Below are 17,261 nucleotides of genomic sequence, written 5' to 3' on the forward strand. Positions count from 1 at the left end.
GCCATAATCACATTTTCCATAGCAAAAGCTTTGTTGATTTTCCCATTTGTTGCGAGCTGTAGTCTGTTTCGCATTTCTTTTTACATAATAATCTCTTATTTGTGCAGTATTTTTTATAAATTCCTGTATTAAAGGGGTATTGTGTTTAGAGTCCAGTGTTTTAGTGTAATATCCGTAAAACTGTCATTAATGTCAAGTAGCACTAACATAGCTTCGTTGTTATGTTTGCGTTATCCGTATGAATGCATAATGTTAGCGATATAGCGATTGATTCCGCATTGCGTTTCGAGTGTTTTTTATCTCTTAATTGCAAAAAGATAATTGTACACCATGTGCTTTTATTATTTTAAACATGTTCAATCATGTTCTGGCAGAAGAGATTCCTTACAGCGGAATGTTTTGAAAATCAAGTGATACTGCAATACGCTTTCGTTCACTACTGATTTTCACCTACTTCAAGTTAATTTCTCTTCATTTTCATGCACTTTCTTTAAAATCTTAATCAGAAGTACACATTGCGATAGTGGCTTGCGTTTAAACTCAATGAGTGGTATTTGTTTTGTAATGTAAAACTTCGTTTTGTTCAGCCAAACATGTTCTGTAGTTATTTAAGATAAGAAACTTTCTCTTTTGTTTACAATCTTCAGGAAACCTCTGAAATTTGTTCACTTATTACTTTAAATTCGAACATCTAACGGTCTCCGACTAATTTTAGTATTTGATAATGCATAGGTGAAAACAAAAATTTTGGAAATACTACACATGATAGATGATTTTTATGTCCCGTTATACAGTAAAACCTGTCTACAACGATACTGTTGGGACCTAAAAAAAATATCGTAATAGACAGGTTATCGTTATAGACGGTTTGATTATTCATGCTGAAATTTTGCTGGAGCCAAACAAAAGGCAGACAGGTTATCGTTGTCCAAATATCTTAAGGTAAATATTAATGTTTTAAAAATTGCAATTTATAAAAAATAAACCAATTTACATGGAAAGAATAAGAGTTTAAATTCGTATCAACATATGGTCTTGAGATATAAAAATTGAATTCTAAAAGACTTCCATACATATACTCTTGTTTATTTTGATAAAAAAATACGGAAATAGAGATGGTTTGCATTTAGTCAAAAAAAGGGGGAATTTTTGAGTTTTGGGGAGGGGTATATCCCCTAATTCTACTCTTTTGCTACATCCTTGTATTCAGTTTGTGATGTATTGAAAATTTTTTGCAAAAGACTCAAGTGGTTTGATTGAAACGAAAAGTGAAATCCCGTTGCGACGGGGGAAAAAAAAATTGATTCCCAGGACCTGATTACCGCACAGGTCATCGGCGCCTAAAATGCTCAGCGCCCAATGTTAGCTGCACCCAAAATGCTCGGCGCCCAATATGCCCGGTGCCCAAAGTGCTCGGTGCCAAATCTTTTGGGAGGGCCCTTCCGTAAGTGCAAACACTATTGAATGAAGCATAAACATATCGTTAGGCTGTCGTGGGGTTTTCTTTGCCAAGAGAGTCCCGTCTGATTGATCATCGCATTGATAGGAAGAGGGGGTGATGTCCGAGTATAGTATATAGGGTAACCAAGTAATATATGTATCATATGGTATATGGCACCCGATAGCATCACCTCAAATCTTTATATACTGATAGTAAACAATCTAGTTCTAAAGAAACTGCCTACAGCGGTTGTTTCTTCAACAGTGTGTTTTGATTTTTTGCTACCGGTAAAGTAATTAAAAATACCTTGAATAATACGTACTCATTCAGTGTAGAAATGAACACCAACCTTGAAAAAGGAAATGTTGTAGTTCAAAAAATAGATTAGAAAAGAGAAAAATATTTCAAGTGATTGTTAACAGTTAAAGAGCAAAAGAATGTACGATCAAACGCCAATCAATACAAGAAACCAAAATATATAAAGAAAAATCGACAAATTTACAGATTATGTTTTTTAATAACTCATTGTGAATAACCAAATCCAAACCAATCAAGCCATAGCCCCACTCAATGCGCTGGCGCTTATCAAGCATAAGGCGAGAATATCATTGAAAATATAAAACAATCAGAAAAGTAATGTTTCATAGGACCCTTGATCTGTCCGAACAAACCCTTGCTGTATGGACTGACCGCCTTCGGATTTTGCCGACGAAGAGGAGAGCTACGCTGCGTCAATCTCTCACCTTTTTATAATTTAACCATCAACCTAATGTAAAGTAAATGTGACGCAGCTTTGCCGCGTGCGTCAATATAAAATTCAACTGTTCCAAATACCGAATAGTATTTGAGGGTGATAAAGCTAAAACGAAGGACTTTAAAAGGTGTGATTTTGAAGAATATTTTTCTAAAAAAAAAAGTGAAAATCCACTGTATTTCTTGGTTTATTGGTACTCTATGTCCTCAAAACTCTGAACCGTTGATTTCTTCAAAACGACGAAGTAGTATAATGACTATGCAGAATATTATGCCATCAAGTATTAAGTCATAATTAAAATAAGTACTGCATTTGTGGATGAAAACAACGTTAAATTGAAGAAGTATCGCATATTTTAAGTAAATAAAACCAATTATACTTCCAATTTAAAATGAAGGCTACTGCAAAAATGCTACGGTAAACAAAAAAACGAGTCTTGCATCGAGTTACCGATTTAGAATTGAAAATTTTCAACAATAACATTCCATTAATTCTAAAATCAAATTTGCATTCAAAACAGACGCCACTGATGTTTTTCTGCACGTGCGCAATGTTACACTTGAATTCAAATTGGGGAAATAGCGATCGCAGCGGTACATTGCGATCGGCCGTGTTTCACTTGAATCCCTGTGTTTATATTCAGTCTGTATATCTCACGCTCAAAAATGATGGAAGGCAAACTTGACAACAATATTTACAACATAATGGAAACATTGTGGTTATGTGAGTGAAGTAAACATAACATTAATTTCACGCTCAAAAAAAATCTGTACATAAAATTAACAAAATACTGGTTGTATTTGTCACTTCAACTTATCTAGTATTAAAATAATTGCTCTTCAATGTCAAGAAATTTGTGGAGCAGTGCCTAATTCAACAAAAATTAGATCACACAGAGCATTACGATTGAAAAACATGGAAGCGAAAGAGATGCTTTGACAGCCGAGTAAACCAGCACGTTTAGTAGTCAGCAGCACTTGGAGTTTGTTTGTTCACCAGTATGACGTCACCTACTACGGCCCCATCTTTGCCGACTACCATGTGTCGTAATTATTGAAGAGGAAAAGCACTCTGTGCAAATATCCTCTCTCTTCTCTTTGACTGCCCCGCCTAATGTAATATAATGTAGTTTGCTTGTGCGGGCATCCATTTTTTTCTGTTTAGAAGTGTCGAAAGGAATTAACTACGAATTCAGAGCTCCAAAGTAAGTGTTTCAATCAATTCTTTTTTCAAAGAAGTGGAAAATTTATTTTCTGATTCGTTCATATCCCATGAAGTTAGAATTGTTTCTACTGTTCACAAAAGTTGACTTCTATTTTTTCCGCCCCCTTCACTTGGGAGAATCAAAACAAGCGGCCCTCTTTTCATTATTAACTTTCTCTTTTTTTATTGCTGGTAAATGTGTGACTTTAAGGTTGTATCATTAGTTTTTTTTTTTTTTTTTTTTTTTGCGCTTTAGATCGGAAAAGGATATAAATAGCTCGACTGTATAGACTACGAATCACTCAAACAACATTAAACGCCTGAAGCGGTTATTGATTTTCTTATTAAATGAGTACAAAAACGAAAAGCCAAAAACATTCTTCCAACCTCTGCAGAATCAGATGTTAGAATTTGCGATGCAACAAATATTCGGCACTGTCAGAATGCCTCGTTAACGACTCGGCCTCGTCCGAATAATTAGAGTGCAAAAAATACATTTATTTTCATGCATTGAAACGTTTATCATGCTTGATGGGTGTTTTAGTACATTGACATTTTTAAGGGTTTTCTTTAATGATTAGCTACAAAAAATGTCTACTGCAAATCTTGACCATTCATTGACTCACACAATAAGTTTATACAAAATTTTGGTGCAAGTCCGAAAAAAACAAATTACTTTGTACATATTTGGAAGGTTAAGACTTATTTTATTTTTTGAAGCTAATTTTTGATACAAAAACAAAAGGAATCATAAGTAGATAAAACACAAGCATAAATTATACATGGAACAAAGTTTTTTTTTTCTTCTCTCAGCACAAAATTAGTACTATAAAAATTGAATAATATGACAAAAATGGGGTGTGGGGATGACGGATGAGGAGTTACCAATCTTTTCATTTTCTTGTTAAATATGACAACTTAGAAGCGAAAAAAAAATATCATTAAAATATTATGATTTCCTACATAGTTTTCAACAATATGTAAGGTTTACAGTTTGTGAAGATCATGCTGCAAATTTTTAGTTCTCTGTACAAACACCGATTTTACAATGCAGAAAAGAAAAAAAAAAATATTCAGAATTTTTAGTAGATAGGTCTTTTTTTTTCACTACATAAAGTCTCCAGATTTTTGAAAATAAGTCATCAGTACATTTGGTACACAATTAGAGAGCTCCAGATTCTGAAAGACACTTTCTGGTCAATCGAGATAGGATGTGACATTTTGTTCTCGTCCATTAAAAGACGACTGGAGGCGGGCGGAAGCAAAGGGGTGTAAATGACGAAATAACAAATGGGGGGGGGGGGATCCTCTCCTCTGTCTTCGGGCAAGAGACAGTACTAATAGCCCTGTATTCGCTGCCGTACAGTATAATTTGGAAATTATCTTTTGATGGAAGCCCACCGAGGACCTGAACTTTAAACAGTCCACCCGCATCCCTCTGCTGCCTTACGTTGCTCTGTGAAGTGCATAACGCTTTTTAGCCGAGGTTTCTGCGGAGGCTTCACTTAGTAAGATAAATAAATACCTTGGTGCTGAAAAATAAAGTAAGAAATAACAACGCCAAAAGACCACAAATTGCAGGTTGCTGCAGACACGCAGTGGTGCTTACAGGGGGGGGGGGGTGGCGCAAGTTGAGTCATCTAAATTGTTGGGGGGGGGGATTTTTTTAATTGTTTTATTTATTTATATTGATTTATTTTTTGTTTAAATTGATTTATTGATTTATTTTCAATTTAAAATTATTTTATTTTATTTCAGTTCATTTTGTTTGTATTTTATTTCATTTCACTTCAGTTTATTCTGTTTGTATTTAATTTTCTTTGTTTATTTAGTTTGTGTGTGTGTGTCATTGGCGTAGCACAGAACTTTTGGAATAAAATATCAATAATAACAATAATTTAAAATAAATAAATAATATTTGAAAATAAAAAATATTTTTTAAAAAATAAAAAAAATATTTAAAAAAAAGAGAGCTAAAAATAAAAGAGGGGGGAGATTTTTAAGGGGGTTTTGCGCCATTGAACTCAGGGGGGGGGATTGGCACCTTTGCAGACACCTGTTTTGGTGTTATGAGGACCGCCTTTTTCAGTGCAAGAAGTGGCTGTCTTTTCATCCATAAACTCATTACTTTTTGCGTTGAAAGAGGCGTCCCTCGTAACACTGAAACACGTGTCTGCAGTAATTTGCAATTTGACGTCGTTATTTCTTACTTTGCTTCACTTTGTGTTTGACTTGCAACTTTGTGAATATGTTTCTACGGAGAATTTTACGTTCGAAACAACGTACCAATCATGCGAGAAATAATGTGTTCAGACTCTTCTGTCAGTTTGGTGTCACTATTTTTATGGGGGTTATTAATTTTTATTTTAGTTCTGTGTTGACGAAGACTCGAACTTCGTTGAAGAAAACTATTTAAACCTATCCAAAACTGTTGCCGCGTATAGTATTCGTGCTCTAGAACTGATAAACATCGCTTCTCAAAATTTTGTTCGCTAGTACCTTTCGTGGTAATTATTCAAATAATATGGGTTTAATGGGTTATCCCAATAAATTGGGTTTTTCTAGATATAAATCATATTCTTTCTATTGGAATGACAGTAGAAATTGAATTTGCTTATTGAGAAATTTGTTTGTTACTGTTGATTTAAATACACGTGTATGGGATAGAAATTTATGTGATGTAGTATCGTGCTAAATTACTTCCGTTTAATTCATCTTCTTTTCTTATTTATTTTAGTAGCTTCATGAAAAAATGTCTCCTAAGAGAAGAGAAATTCCCTTTTTTTTTTGAAGAAATGTGATTGTTAAGAACTATTGTTGAGCAAATGCACTGTTCCCGATAAAGAAAATGTAAAATTTGAAGAAAATACAGGCTTGGGGGATGTAAAATTAGAGTTGGATTGCATATTCTGCATTTCAGTAGTTTTTTTTGGCCAAATACCTTTAATGTTTAAAAGAAGGTTATACTTTTTTAAAAACGTGCTGAAAATCATTTTTCAAACCTTTAATTATGTATTTTGAACTGTTAATGAAATAAATTTTTAGACAAAAAAGAGGCAACCATTTGGAAAGTATCGTAGCCAAATGTTTGGTGTTCTGTGTTCGGTCAAAGCACTAATCGCATCACTAGTGAGAACAGATAATTAAGGCAGGGCTGGGGGGGGGGATTTTTTGGTGTTCATGTTAATAAATGATTTAAATCCCTTGTTTTTAAGTCTTAAGTCTCTTTAATGCTTCGGTATTAAAATGTTTGATTTGCGAGGAATTCATTTGTGAATTGTTGAAAAATATGTTTAAATTTATAATGTTTCATTTGTTTTTGATTTCAGGATATCCTCAAAAGGAAAAAGAAAAAAATCGAGTATTTTCACGGAAGTCAAAAAAAGAAAAACTGAAGTCGAAATGAACTCGGTAAGTGAGACTGTGTGTTTTGTTATTACTCTCCCAAAATGGAACTAAATTCAATGAATGTTTTGCGACTGTGTTGTGTACTTAAAGCTTTGCAACCGGACTTCTCGTAGCAGAACGAATAAGGGGATGAATTTCCAAACGCACTTTTGTTTTCACTGCTGAGTTTTGCTGTGTGCGTCGGAATGACTCGCACTCAAAACTGAATTTCAATTTATCGTACTTTCTTTAACGACATCGTTCCTCACAATTTGGGTTTGAATGCAAACACTTCGAATTCCCATTCCTTTCCCACTTCACCTTCCAAATTTGTGTTTGTATTCGATCCGTTCCCCGAAGCGCTATACTTCGACGATCCGCGCTGTAAAATCTTCAACTGAAATGTTTCTCTGAAATAAGTTCAAACGCTGTAAATGGGTGGTGCCAGATCCTCGTGACACAGTGTTTCGTTCGCTGTCACGAACCAAGAGGCACGTCGAGTGTCACCAACATGGGGCCGACCATTCATGAAATGGTGACTGAAAAGCATGCATTCATAAAAAAAGCTTAGAGCAATGATAACATCTACTGTTGGTCCATCGACGCCACCTGAATTGTAACGACTTAATAAATAGAACCAGGGTTTGTGCGGCCTATGGAAAAAAAAAATAAGCAAATGTCAGACCTGGAAAAGTCATGGAAAAATGTCCTGGGCATAGAGAAAGTAACAGTAGCTAAAAAAGCCTTAGAAATCTTGAGTGATTTAACAGTTTTGCACATAAAAGCCGTTAAAACTGGGAAATTGAACGATCCCAAAAAGAAATCTGAATTTTGAAATCTGATTGCATCCACTTCTGTATCAGCCGCACGTATTTTCTTTGCAATGTGATTTTACTGCTTGGACATCGCTCATTTTGAATTTACCATTATTTTCAACACTTCATATAATTTATGTTCTGTAGAAGCGATCTTCCACGGTCATGATTTTGCCCCGCCCGCTGAAAAAATGAAACAATCAATTCCATGCGAGTTTATTTCTACCACCCATAAAACCTTCATTGCTGAACTCATCCGAGTTTGTCTTAATTTGTCGAAAGTTTTAGAAAATTTAGATCTTAATTCAGGCGATAAAACACAGGCATAGGGGGATTTCAATACCCTAAAAAAAGAATAGTATCCAGCATACGGCCCCAAGACTAATCCATGCGTCCCTCTGCTACGTTCAATGTCAGGAATCAAACTCAGTTCTGGAATTTCCGAACTTATTAATTTACATGCATTTGAAAATGTGCAAATAAACTAACAAGTGCATTTGACTCAGAAGATTTATTCATCACTAATTTTTTTTTTAAAAAATAAATATCTGATTTAGAAACAAGAATTTGCCAAAAAATCTAGCTTTACTTTAAGTAATCAAAATGCTGGTCAGTTATGGTTAAACACACTGTTGGCACTAAACGGCAACTTTGGAAGCAAATTTATCGAAACTTAGTAATGACGCATTAAACCTTTGTCCCAATCATTATCATTCGGAGTGTTTGACAAATGTGAACAGTTTAGTTTTTGATACTTTCTCAATGACTGGGGGGATGAGTACTTCCATGGAGTAGTGGCACTCACGTAAAAGTTTTGCCAATGCCCATTTCCACAAATTGACAAGTTTAATGTCAAAGAGTCATTCTCTTCATGTAACAAGGTCAGGTAAATTTTTATGAAGTCATGAAAAATTCTTTGAAAAGTCATGGAATTTTTTCATGATCCAAATAGAGTACGAACCCTGAAAAGCAAAGGAAGGGTGAAAATTGAAAGTTGTTTTAACAGTCTTGTTTTTATTAATTATTAATATATTTTATTTTTTTAAATACAAGATTATTGCAACAGTTAAAATTTTCAAAATCACGGAGATTTTCCGGTCATTTTCCAACAATGAAAATCATGCGAATGTACGCTGACGACAGTCTGTTATGATTAATCGTTCATATTGCTGCATTAATAAAACTATTTTTGTTCACAAAAAAAAAAAAACACACACACACACACACACACACAGCTTTGAGGCATTTGGCGCCAAATTTAACACACCTGGTGTACATATATGTTCACATTCATTCCAAATTTCATCCAGAACGTAGCATTACTTCTAGTCATATGGCACTCTCAATAAAAAAAGAAAGAACGTTTGATTGCACCGCCTGCACTTGTTAGGGGCAACATATGAACTAAATTTTATGTGATTCCGCCTGTTACTTCCTGGGCAATAGCAGGCGCCAGGGTTGGGTCGTCAATGAACGAACGGGTCAAAAAGAACGAATCCTCAAGATGAAACGAGCCGTTCGTTCACTTAAAATAAACAACTCTTCTTTTTAGCGTTGAGTAGTTTGGCACATTGTGTTGATGCACTTGTGAGGAAATCTCCCCTCTTTTTTTTTGGTAATTGCTAGATTGCTTTTCTGCATCACAAGGAACATCCTTTTCAGTGCATAAAATGTGAGCTAATGAATGTGAAAAAATCCGACTTCTGTCAAATGTCTTCAAATCCACAAGCTCACGTTTTGTGCATTGAAAAAGCATTCCTTGTAATGCCAAAACACGTGTCTGCAGTGTTCCTGCACATTTGTGCTTTTGACGTCGTTTTATTTTTTAAGAAAAGGTATTTTTGTGCATCAAAAAACCATTCAATAATATAAAAAAGCATAACAACTTTCATTGGTCTCAAAATTTGAATTTCACTTTTAAATATGAATTGTAAATGATTGCTGTATATTATGTGCTTGCACTTTTTTAGTAATTGTAAAATCTGCTTTGAACAATATTCAATTTTTTACAACTGCTTATTGGCCTAGTACTCGGTACGTCTGTAGTAATTGCATTCGTCTTCAAATTTTTAACTCTCAATGAACCACAAATTTCCTTTTTCTCATTTGCAGTACAATATATTCATTCAAACTTTTTTACTTTCGGCTTTATTTGTCATTTTTCTTTAATCTTCGCAGTTCATTTTCAGTTTTCCAATGCGTCCATCAGTAATGTTTTTTGAAACTTGTTTGGGCTACGAGCAAAATATTTGGACATTCGACTTCCTGTCCCACGCACCTGCTAAAATTCTAACGCTTTCTGTCGCCAAAATTATTTCTAAAAATATCTTTTATCACTTTTCTGGCAAACCTTTTTTTTTTCTATAACATCCCTATCATCTGTATTGATTGTGCTTCTCTTCTTTTATTGATTATTACTGTCTAATGTTGTTCCCCATTAAAAAAAAGTTGCACTTATTTTCTGTTCTTATCTGTACTGTGGAATATTTTTTGGTGAGTCTTTCTTTTTTGTAAATAAGTTATCTGGTACTCCGGCTGACAGAGTTGCTCGCTGGGGGGGGGGGGGGGGGGGAACATTCAAGCATAAATTTATACGTAACTTATTGATTCTTATATTATTACCTGTTGCTACTTATAGATGATTCTAATCTAGTTACAAGGGACATGAATTCTTCATTAAAAATTTCAATTTGTACGCACCAGGGTTGGCAAAATCCCATTGTTTTATAAAACAAAACCCATGGGCCCAGGGTTTTTTGGGTTTTTTGAAATAAACCCCCCCCCCCCAAAAAAAAAACTAAAGCTGGGTTCAGACGTGCCAGGACTTACTCAAGATAATTTGAGTTATTTATTGACCAGTTAAAGAAAAAAATTAATTATATATTTCTTAAAATTTTTGAAATTTTTTTTAATGCCGTGAAGAGTTAAGAAATGCTATTAAAGTTCAAAATTAATTTTTTATGTCCATTGTCTATGGTGAAGAACAAATGAAAAAGAAGTTTAAATTGTAAAAGTATTTAAATTAATTAATATTTTTAAAAACTTCTCAGAAAATTTTAAAAACCCAGAAGTGGGCTAAATAATGGGTTTTTCAAAAAAAAAAAAAAAACCCATTGGGTACAACCCTATTGGGTCCAATCCGACCAACCCTATAATGCATGGTTTTTTTTTTCCCCGAATAAAATAATAACCAAGTTTTTCGACATTTTTGTGCATGTGAAAATGAAAATGTTCAAAATCTAGTGCAATAAATGACTAAAATGCAATAAGTGACAGTTTGGAAGGAGGAAAAATACATATATATTTGAAAGCTTTGCACGACTTTGTAAAGATTTTCTTCTCTTGGCTATGGTGCCATTTCAGCAAACTGAATTACCACCTGACTGCTTCAGGAAAATGCCAATAATTTGTTTCTAAAAATTTTCAAGCTACCATTGTTTTTTTAATATGTAGTTACGGAATATATTATATTGAAAATATGAATTAAAAAAAGAATTCTTAAAATTTTAGTGCATCTATTTAAACATCAATTTATTGTTCTTTAATTTACAATGATTTAAAAAAGAATTTTCGTTAAAACATCATCTAAAACTTACATGCAGAAACTATCACAAAAATTAAGCTTTTTTCTTTCTCGGCGCCTAAATATTGCACATTTTATAACATTCCTTTGAGTTACGTATGGAATTGAAATGCGTTAGTTGTCTAGGTAGTGTTTGGAATTTCCTTTCATTACCATACCAACTGTTACAAAAGGAAGTTTTTATGTCATCGAGTTATTGGCAATTTTTTTTAAGCAAGATGTTTTTATTGAACATTTCGAAGAAAAATATTATCAAATACTCATTAATTACAAGGTATTTATATTTATGCATTACGAATATTGCATCAAATACTGATCGATTAGATTACTCCTCTTTAGCTTTAGCATACTTTTGACAGTTTAAAACACTTTCGGACGGTAAAAACCACCTGTCCTGTCCTAAACCAGTTTCGTAGAGTCCAAAACCCAAACCCGCCGGCTGAGCTACCAATACATTTGTTGTTACTTTTTTCGTTGCATGGTCTATTGATAACACTGTAATCATATATGCAGTGCTGTAGCTGGAAATGTTTAATATTTAAATTTTTTGACATTCTGAAATAGAATCTGATTTTTGGAATAGAAAACAAGTCTTACCGTTCGGCAACTGAGAAGTGTCTGACAAAATCAACTGTAATTGCTTTTTGCATCAAAACCTGGATACAACTTCCTTTTATTCATTTTTCACAGATATATTTTCTTACTTTCAGATAAATTTAGTTATTTTTTCTTCAAAGAATGTTACTGATCCGATGAAACATTTCAACTGCTTGCGAGTATGTCGTGCAGAGAGATCACCTCCCAGTTTTTTAAATGAACGAAGTCGTTCAAATGAACGGATCAAAAGAATGAACGATCCTCTGATGAACAAATCATTAAAAAGAACGACTTTCTAGCAGGAACGCATAACTCAAAAAACATTCAGAGTTGATCGACCCCCTTGGATTAATTCGTGGGGCACAAATTTACATAGGGATATCAAATTTAGTTCAATTTCATGCAGTAGTTTTTGCTGTAGAGCGGCCAAACAAACCTACCACACACGTACAGACACACGAACACACTCACAAGGAGACAGAGAGACATTTTGAAAAATGGTCCAAATGGACTCGGCACACCTCAAAACATTCGAATCTGTCAAAATTCGAAATCCGAAAATTTGCACAAACCAGTACTCTTTTTTATATATTGGATAAAATGAGGGGTTTACTTTCAAAACAGATTATATCCACTTCTGGAAAAAAATGGTTTTTTTTCTTTTTCGTTTTCAGAATCTTTAATAACCTAACGACCCACGAATTTCTTTCTTCTCGAAGTGGTTTATATCTACTGCTAAGAAATGCGTAAACATTGTCTTTATCACCTAAACGGTGTTTATCCATCCCCTTATTTCTCTCCAGGTCTTCTACAGCAAAGTGGAACCTATCCCTTATTTGCCAGTACCCACTCCATTCACTTTCATATCAAAAGGGCACATATCCAAATTTGAATTTGCCGCTTCCAATTCAAATGTAGTTCACAAATAAAATGGCGGAGCGAAGCACTGCCTGAGCATTTCCAATCAAGCGTGATATTAAGAGATTGCAGTAACTTGCGCCTTGTGCAAGTCTCTTATATTGCTACCAGTCCAGCCCAGGGTTGGCCAGATTGGACCCAATGGGTTTTGTTTTGAAAAAAACTCATTATTTAGCCCATTTTTGGGTTTTTAAAAATTTTCTGAGTTGTTTTTAAAAAAAAAATAATTTAAATACTTTCACAATTTAAACTTCTTTTTTATTTGTTCTTCACCACAGACAATGAACATAAAAAATGAATTTTGAATTTTAATAGTATTTCTTAACTCTTAAAAGCATTAAAAAAAATACTTAACCATTAGTTTAACCTTTTTCTTTCACTGGTCAATAAATAACTCAAATTATCTTGATTAAGTCCTGTCACGTCCGATTTTCTCAATATTTGTAGATTGTACAGAGGAAACTACTCTAGCTAAAAGGCTTTCATGTGCACTATTTTCTGCAAATCAACAGGTCACAATTCTCGAATAAACAAGGTAAATTTTTTTAAAGAAATTAACAGGTTTTACAAACGGTCGGACAGAAAACAGAATAGGATGTGCAGTATTTTTGTTATCTTTCGAAAAAGTTGAATATTTCTTACTCCGTACACAGAAATAGAAAAACAAGCAAGTTAAAATTCAAAGATATGTCTTGATTAAGCTGGAATGCGGTAAAAAGGGATTTAAACTACTTGAGGTTCTACAGTAGTTTTGCTTAACAAAATGCAATACAATAAAGTAAAATGCAAAAAAAAAAAAAAAAAAAAAAAAAATGTAGCTAGTAATTGAAAACAAACAATAGATTTTATCACTCAAAAAATAAATTTGCCTTAACTGTTCGTAGTTATGGAAACTAAAATACCTGAAACTTCACCATTCTTGGATTTCGTCATCTTTTATACTTTCCTTCAGAAAACGCTGAATTTTCCAGCTTTTTTTCCCCCCAAGACAATTTTTGTGCTTTGTCCATATACTTACGCTACAGTGTGCTACAAGTACCCCACATTTTCCCTCAAAAAAAAAAAAAAAAAAAAAAACACATTTCTTTTAAAAAACCCGGCTTCAGTTGGGTTTTTTTGGGTTTTATTTAAAAAAACGCTGGGTCAATGGGATTTTCTAAAAAAAACCAGGTTTTTACCAACCCTACTGGTCCATCCACTTCAAGAAATTCTTAAATGACGACACAGTTTTTGAGAAAAACACGGGAGATTTATTCACAACTATGTACAGGAAATGTAGTTAACAACTGCTCAATTATTCTCAGCAATTAGGCAAATGTCAACTAACACCGTAAACTCAGCGGTAACACACGTATTCACATCGAAATACGCAAAACACACAGCGCAAAGGCTTCGCAAAACAGAGCTAGAGTGATTTGCCAGTAGTTGACCATTTAGTGGAAATCTCTACAAGTTCTATTTAATTTCACAGGAAAAAAAACTGGAAAAAAATTTAAAATTTTTCTACGTGTGTATAAAACTATCAGGATCAACGGTTACTAATTAATTTTCTGTTTTACTTACTATTTTTCAAGTTATTTCAAATAGAAGTTAAAAAGGGAGATTTTGCCAGTAGTTGACAGCTCACTTCCAGTAGTTGAGCAACGTGTGCCAGTAGTTGACCACTTTTTAAACAATGTAAAATCTGAAAGCTACTAAATTAAAATCGGGCCGCATGCATGCTTGTGTGCACTTATGTTCCCTTAAAGGTCGCTCCTGATTGGTTGTTGGGTAGATGACATGTCACGTGACTTTGATGATGGTTACACGACAGTGATGACTAATAGGTTAAAATGTCGTCACATTTGGTGCCAAAACTAAGTCACCAAAAAATGGTGCCAACTTTATATTACATCTTCAATATGTTGCCGAGTCCATGGACTACAAACGCATATGACGTCATTGATATATGAGACGCCGAAGGCGGAGAATCGAGCCATCGTAGACCGCTCGTATCATGCTTAAGTATTTACTAAAAATCATGCGTTGATATTATGAGTGATCAGTGTAAGTGCAGTAAACTCCCAATTATCTGCAGAATAGGGTGACATGGTAACCGCGGGTAACCTGCAAACTAAATTAAAATCAACACTCGCACATACTTTTAAACTCTGCCAGCGATGACCTATTAAATTTTAAAAAGTCGCCACATTTGGCAACATTTAGCAATTTTTCGCCAAATTTGGCACCAAAAATAAGTTGCCAAAAATGATGCCAACTTAGCGATGTCTCTTTAATTTCTCGCCGAGTCCACAGCAGCCACTCCAAGCAGATATGACATCACCATGGTGTAAGTCGCCGCAGTACCCGAACGTTGTACCTACTGTCGACCCGAATCTAGTCGGCATAGCTGCCAGAATAATGCCTAAACATGATAACATTACTGTTGAGTAACACTTGAATGAAAAATGCTTAATAGTTTGTAGTGGTGTCGAACAGTAAATTTCCTTTTGTACGGAGTCCTTGCGGCCTATTCGCTGAACCTATCGATCCAAAATTTTAGAACAGTTATTTAAAGGAATGTGTTAGAGGTGATCTCATGGCCGCGGTTACAGTGATAGAATCTCAAAATTTTCAAATGACAACACCCACGTCTTCCTTGCGCGAATTGATCAGTGTATTGATGAACCAGAAATGGCGTTTGATCCATCAACGTGTGTCGAAAATAGTTTGTTTGAGAAATTAAGCACTGACTGAAGAAGCACGCTTTCCACTCTGCATTTTACAGATTTTTTTCCTTAAGCTTTGCACATGGTGTTAAGTGGTTGGTGCTTCTACTACTGTCCTACCCTGTGAGTTATGCGACATGCTTATCTTTTATACTGTCACTAGGATAAACAATTTTCATCTTTGCAGTTTTTGGTCACTCGCCACTCGTTACAACGCAATATGAGGTTTTTCAATACGCATATCAATTTGCGCAAGAAAAATGTGGATGTTGCAATTCGAAATTTCCGAAATTAGTTCACTGTAATAAATTCTGTGTTGAAACTACGTTGTTTAAAGTTTTCGCAATTAGGAGAGCATCTGTTCAAATAACCGTAACACAAATTTTGGTTCTATTGTTTCAGCGGACAGTTGGCTAGTTGCAAAAATACCTTTTTTTTTTGGAACAAAAGTAGCATTATAGTTTATCTTAAGCTAAAAAATGTTTTAATTATTTTGTTTTCGAGAAAAAAACTTTAAAACCAACATAAGTTCATTACTTGACCGTTCTGCTCAACTACTGACATTAATTGCATTTTAGACGACCAGTAGTTGACCACCCCTCAATCCCAGCATAAATGATTAGTAAAATGATGCAATTTTATTTATTTACTTAGTATAAATATGGATGATCAGCATATATCAGCAAATGAACCTGAAGAATAAAATTTGGCGTCAAGGAATACAATTAAACATTTTATCTCATGACAATTCTCACTAGTAAGAAAAGTGATTTTCTTGAAATTTTTCATGCGTCTCTGTAAATTGTACCATCCTAACCTCCTTTCAGAACTTTAGTTACAACTATAAATTATAAGAGAACACTTCATGGGATGCTATAAATTAGTTCCAGCAATCAGATTGAAAATCTGTACTTATTTGTTCTTGTTTTGCACATATGAGTACTGGAGTGGTCAACCATTGGGAGGTGGTCAACCACTGGCAAATCACCCCAATACCCTACACACTTAACAGCGCGACGACTCAGTCAAGACTATCTCTGAACACGCCGCCTTGGCTATTTATAAATCCCCGGAAAGTTTCCACAATATTCCATTGAGAAATTTCGATTACGTTGTACCAATATTTTCTTTTTATTCCCTTCAGAAATCTGATCAGGGGACCATATACGTCATTTCGATTGTAAGGGGGTTGTATACTCATTACAAGAAACTATTTACCGGTTAAGTTACTACGATAATTTCAGATGAAAATTGATGGGACAACCGCCAAAATTAGCCAGACTGCAACAAATTAATCATAGAAACAATTACTATTTACAAGATTTGTAAAAATATGCTAGGCAAGTGCGACCTCAAATTATGATTACTAAATTAATATTGCATAATGAATATTACTATTGTGATAAGATTTGATAAAAATTGTGATTAGTTCTGATGAAAGTTGTGATCTCTATTAATACCAACAACGTTTTTATTCGAATCGGCTTGGGTGGTTTTATTGGTCATACTTAATTGGATTGAAGGTCCTTTTTTTTTGAAATGTTCAGTCAAAAGAATAAAGTAAGTAGGAAGGAGTAAAGTAAAGCATATATATATATATATATATATATATATATATATATATATATATATATATATATATATATATATATATATATATATATATATATATATATATATGTATAACAAAATATTAAACATTTTGTTTCAATTTTTAAAGGTATTTCTGAACAAAATGCTTGTTTTTTTTTTTTGCAAAAGAGATGATATCTACTGTTTTATGCCAGAAGAATATATTCAAACCCTCAATCCAGAATAATATAAAATTTGTGACGTGCCTCGCAGAACAGATGCT

At 34.0% G+C, this 17,261-nt stretch overlaps 1 protein-coding gene across 1 annotated transcript in view; it reads left to right on the top strand.

Moving 5' to 3' along the window:
- The window catches only part of LOC129232418 (uncharacterized), a 78,714-nt gene that overhangs the window by 15,378 nt on the left and 46,075 nt on the right, over positions 1–17,261 (top strand). Inside the window, exon 4 of the mRNA XM_054866563.1 lies at positions 6,728–6,809. Coding sequence (XP_054722538.1) covers positions 6,728–6,809 — 82 coding nt within the window. The remainder of the gene's footprint in view (positions 1–6,727; positions 6,810–17,261) is intronic.

Source organism: Uloborus diversus, unplaced genomic scaffold (genome assembly GCF_026930045.1).
Source record: "Uloborus diversus isolate 005 unplaced genomic scaffold, Udiv.v.3.1 scaffold_12, whole genome shotgun sequence".
Lineage (NCBI taxonomy): Eukaryota > Metazoa > Arthropoda > Arachnida > Araneae > Uloboridae > Uloborus > Uloborus diversus.